The 11,003-nt window shown below is 38.6% G+C and overlaps 1 protein-coding gene across 2 annotated transcripts; it reads right to left on the reverse strand.

The window, feature by feature from the left end:
* Window positions 1–755: 755 nt before the first annotated feature.
* On the reverse strand, window positions 756–9,133 carry LOC131772901 (serine protease 33). Of its 2 annotated transcripts, XM_059088863.2 has the most exons (7): window positions 8,718–9,133; window positions 5,167–5,343; window positions 4,035–4,241; window positions 3,510–3,650; window positions 2,780–2,905; window positions 2,371–2,525; window positions 756–2,144 (listed from the first exon to the last, which is right to left on the reverse strand). In XM_059088863.2, exons 1-7 carry the CDS (start codon window positions 8,809–8,811, stop codon window positions 1,725–1,727), a joined length of 1,320 nt encoding a protein of 439 aa, XP_058944846.2. In that variant the 5' UTR covers window positions 8,812–9,133; the 3' UTR covers window positions 756–1,724. The 2 variants fall into 2 exon arrangements, with proteins under 2 accessions (XP_058944846.2, XP_058944847.2); XM_059088864.2 differs by lacking the exon at window positions 4,035–4,241 and having other exon boundaries at window positions 8,718–9,132.
* Between the last annotated feature and the right edge of the window lie 1,870 nt (window positions 9,134–11,003).

The following is an 11,003-nucleotide window of genomic DNA, read 5'->3' on the forward strand; positions in this document are numbered from 1 at the left end:
ATTGCACTTTGCGTTGGGGAAATTGAAAGAAAATACGATTTCGTTTATCGTTTTGGCACTCTTCATGACGAAAGATAGTGATTCTGGTGTTCCTCATTTACATGGCTTAGTACAGTTGACAAATTCCTGACCAGTTCATCCATACCTTTTGTAATACAAGTTCAAGTTATTTTGTGAATGAAAGCATGCATTTGACTTTTGTTCCTTTATTGTTTTCTAACATTAAAATAATTCTTTAGTAAATTTCACAGAAATGAAAGGAGTTGGATTAGATTGGTAAAATTTTCTTTAGTGAACGACGAGCTGATGTTGGGTTTCAAAGCAAATCAATCCCTTTACCGTGTTATTTAAACTATCAATTAATGTACACTGCATGTGACTTGGTAAAAGCATAATGTTATGGGTGGCGAGGATGGCTGCGAGTGGCGGTTGGAGGCCATTATCAGGACTCGTTTGTACAATAGCTATTTCTATTGGTCAGGGAAATTTGATTTTATATTTTCAGGGAAAATTCAGGAAAAAATTAAGGGAATTTTAAAATCCTATACTGCGGTAACCATGTGAAAGCGGTTGCCGCCAGGATTTTTAAGTTAAGAATAAGCACATGGGCGACAATTTTTCCCGTAATCTAAAAGAAAAATGAATAAATGAAGAAATACATAAATAAATAGATAGGAAAAACATCATTTGTAAAAAAACAGTCGGCGGTAGTTCCCGTGACAATAATGAAAGAGGTGATGGGCTGAAACTCAAACTTGAGGTTTTTTGGTTAGCTTTCATAGAAAGCCAAACAATGTTTATTGATTCCTTTCCTATTTGCCAAGTCCATGTTTAACAGTTCATTCTCATAGCTGAACTAATTTGGAAACTTTAAAAACGTTTCCGCGTCCTTTTCCTCTCTTTATCAAGAGTAAAAATGATACTAAGTTGGAATTAGTTCATCGCCGTCACATTATTTTTATTGTGACGGAACGAGCATGCGCAACGTACAACGATAGTAATTTGAAAATGAAATGATATTATCAGCATAAACAACTGTCAACCAAGATAATTTAAAACAATTATCTTAATCAACGAAGATATGGTGACAAAGTTGAAATTTTAAGTTAACAAGCAATCTTTTATTGGTGTCACACGTTCCCTCTGAATTACGACAGAGCTTTAGATCTGCCAAAATGAGTAAATTGTTCCGCCCTAGCAAAACTTAGTGAGAGTACAAGCTTAAGTGGGAGTACCATGTATTAAACTTAATGGGAGTATATCATTAAGTACGACGTATTTTCGGTAATGGGTGCTTCGCAGACAAAAGAGTGGTCCCAATACTGACTGCAGTTCCGGTCACCGCATAAAGTAGTTTAACGCAGTGAGAGGAGAAATATTTCTCAAAAAGGTCTTAATAAGCCTTGTTGGAAAATGAAGGAGCAAAAATGAAGCAAATTAAGCTACACAAGAAAACGAAATATTTAACGAAGACGACAAAACCAAACAAAAACAGAGAAACCAGATATCGCTGCTACTTAAGTACCAGAGAATACCCTTTTCTTTCCCTTAGAAATGTTCTAAGTCACCATACTTCAACTCTAAAGTCAATTGTTATTACAAGGGAAACACGCCTGAGTAGTTTGTTTAAGTGGTTTTCCCCTTTTGATAGGAAAATCGCAAGTGGTTTCACACTTAACACATGGAAAAACCTACGATCAAATGTTTGATTTGATTTTCTTCAGCTAATGGCCTCTTTTGACGTTGGAATTTATCCACTTCCTGTATTTTGAAACCCTTGTGTAATACGCGTACTTTCTGGGTCTTCCACAACCTTCGCTCCAACCGAACAGTCCGATAACAATCCAGCGCCCAGAGCGAGGGTGCTGCATGACAAGAGGGCTTCCCACGTCCCCAAAACACGGATCTTTGGGCTTCTTTTTGAATCCTGCACAGAACGTGCTTTCCTTATGGTAGGTATAAATTGAAGCTTCCTTGCATTCCTTATCCGGGACTATCGGCACCGTAACCTCTCTAAGCACAGCTGACAAAGGTCCAGTAGGTTCGCCGAGCCTAATTGGTTTGGTGGAACCCCATCCTGCCACTGTCCCGTACCGTAACGGCTTCTCCAAAACTTTGTCTCTCTTGCGCTTTGGTATGCACACCTTGAACAAAACCGAAAAAAAGTAAATTAAACCTAGCCAGCCAGCCATTTATTTAACAGATAAACGTGTGCCATGAACATTCTACTCACTGCAAACTTATATTTTTCAGCGGAGAAGGTTCGGTCACACCTTAATTCTATGCTTTTCCCATCCCAAGAATCCTCGTTAATCCCAAAAGCAACAGCAGAAATAAGCGACCTATGATGGCAACCACACGCCAACTTACCATCCTTATATGATCATTTAGCTTCACAGGGTTCTCCAACTCTAACAAAGCAATGTTGTGGGCCATTGAGTATCGATCGTATCCCGGATGTATAACTATTCTTTTAACGCGGATGGGCGTTTCCGTTCCGTCCAATTTATTGCGGTTGAATTCTCCTATATAAAAAAAAAATAGATAGTCGAGTAACTTGAACAAAGGGTTTGTGGTAGCCTAAATGTACTGAAAAAAAAACCATGGCCCACAACCTTTCGCAGCCTAAGTACCATTTACTTCGTAATTTGTTGTTATTGTTGTTGTTTTTGTTGTTTTGCAACAAGAATGTTTTGATAAATTTCATTGCTTGATTGATTTCTTTGCCATCTCCACAAGGAATGAAGTTTTTGGAAAAAATTTCTGAAGTTAAACGTACCTAACACCACGCGTAATTTGTGAGGCTTTATTGGCTTAGCACCTTTCTTCACTTGAAGAATGTTGGCGACTGTGAGGACCCATCCAGGTTTTATAAGTGCTCCGTTAAAGAGGAAGTTATATCTCTCTAGAAGGTAAAAGAAAACATGCGGAATTTCAAATGCTTGTACTGAAGCATAAATGTTCAAATGTCGATCGACATCCGTAAAATTTACAATGACGAAACACACGAAAAAAGCAGCATCTTAAAGAAAAGAAAGTTAAGTTAAGCGTATATATGCGAACCTAAATGATTTTGCTTGCTTGTGTCATTGGCGTTGCTTGATTACTGTCGACCGCTCCATTTTATCAAATATTTTTAGCAGTAATTTTTTATCATCATCTTGTTTATCTTGTTTATCTTGTTTATCTTTTGTTGTTGTTTTAAGGGCGGTTGAACTGAGGTTATCTCATTGGTATTTGCTCCTCTAATACATTCGTAAGAAATAAATCCACATAATGGCATTAGTGATAATTTAACTAACATATTTTCGTCAATTATGGGTATCAGTGGGATCCGGACAACCGAGGTATTAAACCAAGCCATTTGTATTATTTAAATACCTCCATTTCTAAGATCAAATACCCCGATGTCGTTTCTTATCCGTTTGAGAATAATGCCACTTTGAATCATTTTAATGGTAAAGACACCCTAGAGGGGCTTCTGTTCATAAATCACTTGATGTACTTACTTGTACTATTATAGGTTATGGCGACTTGCCACGGCCAGGAGCCGTGCGCAGAAGATATTCCTCCTACGATCCGTCTGATTCGTGTAGCATTCCTAGTGTTTCCCAAAGTGCCACACATATAAGCTGACGCCTTATTTTTTTCTACAGCAAGGAAAAGGATGCATGTTACGAACAGGACTAATCAGGCAACTTGAACTATTTGGGATAGTACCACTAGTAGTAAAAACATCGCAAGATAATCCACGTGACCTGCTTAACATTCTAGAGAGCAAATCAATAATACTAAGAGCATAGAGAGCATGATTAGGGATTTCTTTAAGCCAATAAGGAAAAATAAATTACTGTGCTCCCAATTTTTATGATGCAATTAAAGAAATCTCAAAGGCTCTGAAACATCTATTTACACAAATAAGCTCTGGTTATTTTTGACGATCTTATTAAATGCGTTTCAAGCAAATTAAAACCTGACAGCTCAACGGTTAAGCTTCATTTCAGTTGTAAATAAAATGGCTGTTTGCCACTTACTTCGAAACAAAGCCGCAACCATGACGTATTTATTAGACAAACATAACTTCCCATCACCATAGTAACCTGGCTTGCACTTGCAGTGGAACGACCCAATAGTGTTGATGCACGTTGCCTCTGCGTGACAGAGATGATTATGCTCTACTTGAACGTCATTGGTGGTGTACGGGTTTGCATAATCGTCGTATTCAATGCATTCGTTGATATCTGTATGAAAACAGATCAAACCATGATCCAGAGGGTCATGAGATGCGAATGTGCCAATGTACAGTGTTTTGTTGTTCGAGCAAAACTGCAGAGGACATTAGATTTGTCTCGAATGTAGGAGTAAAATGTGAAGTCAAGGAAAGGCAAGGCCGAAAAACCTATCGGATTCTTTCGATAAGTCTATTAAAACATGCAATTAACACTTGCGTATGGACTCAGCCTCAAGTACGCATAAGCTGAGTTCATCCTCCATACATATGTTTAGGAAGCGGTAAGTTTCTCGTCAATGTTATTTAACGTGACCAATTGCTCTAACAAATGAAGTAATAGTAGTCAAACCGGAAAATTATAACTTGTGGACTTAGTTTCATCTCTTTAGACTCTAACCAAGGAGGGGTCTTGAACTACAAAAGGCTGGGAGAGGCAGCACGTGTACACCATTGGGACGCCAGAACAAGTCAGCCACACAAGAATTCTGCCAATTCAAAACTCGCTCGTATAACATCCATGTGAAAACTGTTGCCAGATTGTGAAAGGAATATAATGCATATGATGGAACTTAACATATTAGCCATTCATCTCATTAAGGCAGTCACTGCTAAAGTTAAAATTTGAGGATACCACTTGAGCTAACCCATAGGCTTATTGTCTACATTAAAAAAGACCTGAGTCTTTGTTAGTTCCCACCGCCTTTTGATAGCTAGTCTGGGCAATTATTTGAGGATGACTTCGTACATGTTTTGCAGCCTGCAGCCCTATAAAAAAATTCCATGGAAGGCTACTTGTTAATTTCCTACAGGGGGCAAATAAAGTGTTGTAACAAAAACTATATTTGCCTTTTAAGAGGGGAAGACGGCAAGAAAGCACAAACGACAGAAGCCCTTACGTGTGTTGCTGAAATGCGCTACCGCGTTACTCCACTAACCTTTACATGTTGGCAACGTCCCACTCCACTTTCCATTCCCTTGACAATGACGTAACCGATTTCCTGTGGTGAATATAAATCCCGGATTGCAAAAATACTCAACAGAGGCCTTGTATCTGAAGTCTCCTACCACACGAAAGCCGTTCTTTGGAAAGCCAGGGTCGTCACATGTTCTAACTACAAATGGAAAGACATTGGTTGAGATCGAGGTAATTTACCTCGCACAAAAAGGGTCTCTTCATTTCACGCAATCTGTTTTGGGTTTCAAAAGAATCCTTTCGTCGATTGGGAGGGTTCCTTTTAAAATGCTGAGTCGTAATATCAGGAAAAAACAAGCTACATAGCGCTTTACGCTCAGCGAAAGGCACCAAGTACTCTCGTTCCGTTCTTTTCAGTTTTCTTTAATCTCCATTCTCTAATACAATCCGATTTTATCATTTTTATTTCACCCTTATCTTTAATTACTCCGACTCTGATTGACTGATCAGTTGCGCTCTCTGATTCTCACTGACTGCTAACTCCAAAGTACACGCTCTAATACTCACTATCAATAGGCATGAGTGAACACGCTTGCAAACTGACCTTATAGAATTAAACATTTGTTGTCAGAAAGCTAACCCAAACTTTTTTACAGGAATCTCGCAAATTAAAGGCAACGTACTTCATGTTTTCGATCAATCAAATCAATCTTTGACTGCGCAAGCCAATCAAGTCTTTGGTGTGGGTCCAAGACATTATTCGTGAACAAACAAAACTCACCCACAAATGGAAGTTAGACAAGGTAGACACAACTTGTAAGTTCATAGCGATAGCTTAAACCCACCCAACTTGGGACTTTGAATTCAATCAGTAACTAAATACTTGATGCAAACAAATTGCTAAATCCTACTTAACTAACAAAATATTTCACAACAAAAATGAACTTTCCAAAAAGACTCGAGCCAATATTTACGAGGTGTGCAAAACAATTCGTTGTTTCCTTTCAAAACACTTTCTTTTAACGATGCCTCCTGTCGGGGTTTATGCTCTCATGGCAACGAAAGCATAGTGGTACATTATGACGCAAAAAGATTGACAGTGTGCGTGGCACTCAGGCGACAATTATTAGAGACCCTTTCGAGGTAGGAGGACAAATGAGACAGCAAAATCCAAACTAAAATTGTATTGATTGATACATTTGTCACTAACAAAAATAATAATTTCAGTATATTGGCAAATCTTCTCTTCCGCCGCACCCAAACGGCAAAATTATCGTGTCATTGGAATACAAACGTAGTTACGGATTCTAGCCTTGGATCTTGGCCGAAAAGAAAACAAGGAGTTTCCTTCCTCTTTCCCAAAAGTGCCTTACCCCTTTTGCCCGTAAAGAGAAAAAAAAAGGTTGCTAAAACATTGTCTCTCGACGTGTACTCTTCAATTACATGTCATGGCTATAAACATGCAATTGACTTAGAACTGCTGTGGATTTTTCCCAAAACCTCTCCTCTCCTGTATGCGGGTGAGGTGGGAAAAAATGGGGTTAACACACTATCTTTTAATGTCTGCTTTTCAATTATACCTACAATCTTAATTTAAACAGACTTTGTTGGTGGCATAAAATCAATGTGTCAAGAGAATTAAAAAATCATTTTTGTTGGTAACACTAAAAGCGTCTAAAAACATAGAGCTCTATTTATCCTACCACACAAGAGATATTCGGGTGCCATACTAACCTATGACAAAATTTGGGGCGGATTTTTTTTTTTTAAATCAAAGCGAACCCAAAATGCTTTGCGTGCTTCGGCGTAACGGTGTTGCTAGAAAAATTACTCCCCGTTTGGATGATAATTGCCCGGTGAGAGATTTCCTGAAGAGTAACCTTGTAAAATGAATGCGCCATTTGCTCCCACATTAACGAATACTTCAGATGTACAGCTTGAATAGTGATGCCAGCGTTAGAAAATCTCCGTCTATAACACCGCCGAAATTAATTCATTGTTGCTTCAACCCTTAGGTTATTCCGGAAACGCATACTGAGACAGACGGCAAAATAAATCAACATTTTTTAGCTTCCTGTTTACAACTGCGCAATGAAGAGAAGCCGCGCAAAGGAAACTCAGCACGAGATTTTAAAAGGTTACACGAATGGAATATGATAATTAATGAAAGGGACTTTCTTTGTGTGGTCTGAACAGTGCGGACCTAGTACAAGTGCAGATATACACTTTTTTCTCCCTTAATCCGTTAATTTTATGATGATTTGCGTGATCTGGGGGTCACTCTGTTATACTGCGGGTGACCTTGGGAAGATATCATCTGCAATAAATAAGCTAAAATGTCTGCAAGCAATAAACGGTCTTGAGAGAGTGAGCATAAGAAAGCGAATGAGTACCGAACGATTTATATTTTGATTTACCTCACAGACGTTATCTTTTACAACATTAATTACTGTAACGTTGAAATAAAGAGTAAAGCACGTTTCCTCCAAGATCTCCCGTTGTCAACAGTGTAACGAATTGCGAATATTCTGAACGAGTCATTTCTTAGTGTATGTGTTGAGTGGTCAAGCCAGTAATACAGCCATTACAACCTTTGACAATTTGCAGGTATGAGTGATCCTTGCCTTTGATAGGACCTACCCGCGAAACATGATCGCCAAAAGATTGTCTTATTTTTCGATGTATGACTTACGGAATAATGGAATGGATCTGGACCTCAGTGACAGTGCTTGAACTATTTTACAGCGGTTGAATGATGCGTCAATCATTGCTTTTCTTGTGGCAGGAGCTTTCAAAAAGGACAACAACAAATTCTCTGTGCTAATTTCTTATAATTAAAGGTGCATGTTTTCATTTGTCGTAGTAGTATCTCTGAGGACCTCGAAGTATAACATAAAACATTTATCTAAAGAAGCCTTGAATACAACATTTTAGAATGATGAACAAGGAGAAATACGTTTCGAAATACGATTCGTTATCATTCTCTCAGAGAATCCGTGCGACAATTTTAGAAAGCATGTTTAACGTCAGTGAAATTTTCCCTTTTGAAATTGTTTTGATATGCAATGAAACGCTTTAAAAATAAGGTAAACAGAAAATACAAGATAAGATCAAAATCCTGGCATCATCTGGCCGCAATCCGTGTGGGGGAAGAATCATGCATTCTCTTTAGGAATGGAAAAATAAAGTTTTGATAGCTAGAGAGGAAACTATCATCGCTTGCACTACTAATCTTTCAATTATAGAGGTAATCTCCAGTCCATGAACGTATTATAAACACGTCAACCATTTGAGCAAGAAAAAATGTTTTTTGCCGTTAGGAGAGACTTTCAATCTGGCTGAAAAGAGTTCGTCAGAGTTACACACGCAAGTTAGCTTCGTTTGTCTAGGTCGATGAATGACAAGCTCAAATCTTGCTCGAAATTCATCTCAGTACACATATTACGAAATGAGAATAAGTTCTGCACATTTGTACAAACCGCGGTATTGGCCAATATATTCCAAAGCTACTAAGGGTAGGAACGTGACACGGACTGCATACACGCTCTGAAATGGTAGAAAACACGAACTTACCTTCACTTGCCCCGGCTCCAAAAGAGCTCACATCTGTCGCACTCATCCAGATCAAGCCAAAAGAAAATATCAAGAAGTGCCTCACTGGTGTCATCACTGACTCCTGTAACTTCAAGCAAAATGACTTGGAGAATTTCGCTCTTTATTCACGAGAATGAAAACTAACTGCCTTGATGCACTTTGAAAGCGACGACACCTTAGCCGCTCTAAGTTTCAAAGGTAAAGCACTGAGGGCTGCAACAAAAAAAAAGAGGCGCTGGAAGCGGCGTGAAGCAACTTAATCTTCATCAAATTTGTAACAAGAAACCCATTTTGTGTAGAGAACTGTGGACGTGCACCCATAAGATATCAACACCTAGTGGGAGGTCTTTGCTTTAATGGCGCGAGCTGCCGCGAGCTATCGGGCTAATAATGTTTATATTGCACAGCTCAAACTTGTAAGTTTGATAAATAAGTAACACTCCCGTCAGCGGTAAAATGGAGCCCAAATTTGACGCACATGTCAAGTCTTATCACATCGGTAAATTAGCATTGAGTTGCGGTGGGCTATTCCTGGATGGCTTCTCTTAGAATAAGCACTTGAAAACGGATGCTGTGGTTACAGTAAATCAACATACACCGATTTTTATTCTATTTGGTGAAAAGCAATCGGAAGTCCTACATCACGAAATTTTCTTGACATTGCAACCGCAAAAAGAACATGAGAATTTGTTAAAACGTATTTGTTCCCGACAAATTAGACGACTTGACGGAGACAGACAGATGAAAAGTGTAATCTCTCCGGTTATTAAACTGAAAAACAACATTTCACTGTATAGTTGTCCTGGCGGAGCTTAAATTGGTTAAAGGGCAAAAAGCTCTACAAGTTGTCAATGCTACACTGATGTCATTAAGAAAAAAAGCAAAACAGATTATGAAGGGATCTATTTCATGACTCGCATTGGTTCTGACGAGTTTATATTTAGTATGTGCTTACTTTTTAGAGTCTGTGGGTATCACTTAAGTGAAAATTATTTATTTTTATTGACAAAGACGTGTAAGAGTCTAAAGCACCAAATTATAACTTGTACACGTAGTTTATTGCTTTTAGCTTATAGTTCGGTAGAGGAAAGAATGACCGACTGGCGAAGTCATACGGTTTGATTCCACATATTTTGATTCGAGGCTTGTTTGCCTTGGCAGTGTTTGCAAATCAGCCCTCAACATATAAGAGGCTCGCGTGTGTTCTGCAGTCTAGCAAAGAGTTAGCAATGAAAGAAGTCATAACTGAAGATGACCATTTAGGCAATAAAGGAGACAACTACCACGCCATGCACGCACAGGCTGCACTGGTCGACGCTAATGATAAGTAGTTTTACTACACAATGACAGAGAAATTGACCCACTCAGTCGCCCCCCCTAAGTGCGTTAAATCAGAGTCACCAAACAATTCGAATCATTTGAACCACTGAACGGCCTTCGAATAGCCCCTCTCAGAGAATTTCCGTATGAACTATTAGGTATTTATGTTTAAGAATTAGAGCAGTCGGGGTCTGAGATTAATTGAGAGGAGCCGGTTAGAAAATGAGAAAGGGAGTTGCCAGTGCGGCGAGTCCGGCCACAAACCTAAAAAGACATCTTAGAACCCAATTAAAGCCGACTAATCAACTGAAGGTTACTGATCCTTTTCCGGATTTTCCAAGCTGATCGGCATTGTCTGTAACATTTCGCCTGCTAGAAAACAAATAAGGCAGTATAAGCAATCAAAAGAGGCTTACGCATGGAAATCTGGCTACAGCTTTATATCTAGTGATTAAGAAAATACTAAACAAAATGACCTATTTACCAGCATACCTCCATTCCTAATCTCCTTCCTCTTTTGAAAAAAACAAAGCACTTCATGCTGCTTAGAATCTTTCCAGAATCTTTCTGCTTAAAAGAAAGGTTTGGGAAGGAGGTGCGGTGGATCAGTTTAGCTAAAAAGTTAACTTGTCACTTAAAGAAATCCTTTTGAGTATCGCAAAAATTTCTGATCATAACCGGTAAATTTGACCAAATCTGAAATAGCTCTTAAAATAGTTGCTATGATTTTCTTTTAATCTCTATTTTCTTTGGCTTTGTTTTGAGGTTAGATTTTTAATACCGATCTTTAATTGATCTTTTTAAAAAGTATTTTTAGTGTCTCCGTAATATCAGGGACAGTAAGTTTGCCGGCACGTGCATGACTTATGTTCAGATTATACTCAAGATTTTTAAGGTTGGTTTGGAAAACACGCACTTCACCGAAACCGGTTGCTCTATGTTAAT

Source organism: Pocillopora verrucosa, chromosome 4, assembly GCF_036669915.1.
Source record: "Pocillopora verrucosa isolate sample1 chromosome 4, ASM3666991v2, whole genome shotgun sequence".
Classification (NCBI taxonomy): Eukaryota; Metazoa; Cnidaria; class Anthozoa; order Scleractinia; family Pocilloporidae; genus Pocillopora; species Pocillopora verrucosa.

What these genes read in the sequence shown, in the direction of transcription:
- LOC131772901 (XM_059088863.2), bottom strand. Translation starts at nt 8,811, where the DNA reads ATGACACCAGTGAGGCACTTCTTGATATTTTCTTTTGGCTTGATCTGG. An exon ending in CATAACCTATAATAGTACAA is followed by an intron (nt 2,906 to 3,509) that starts GTAAGTACATCA and finishes TTTACCTTCTAG; the next exon opens with AGAGATATAACTTCCTCTTT. An exon ending in TAAATGATCATATAAGGATG is followed by an intron (nt 2,145 to 2,370) that starts GTAAGTTGGCGT and finishes GTTTTGTTCAAG; the next exon opens with GTGTGCATACCAAAGCGCAA.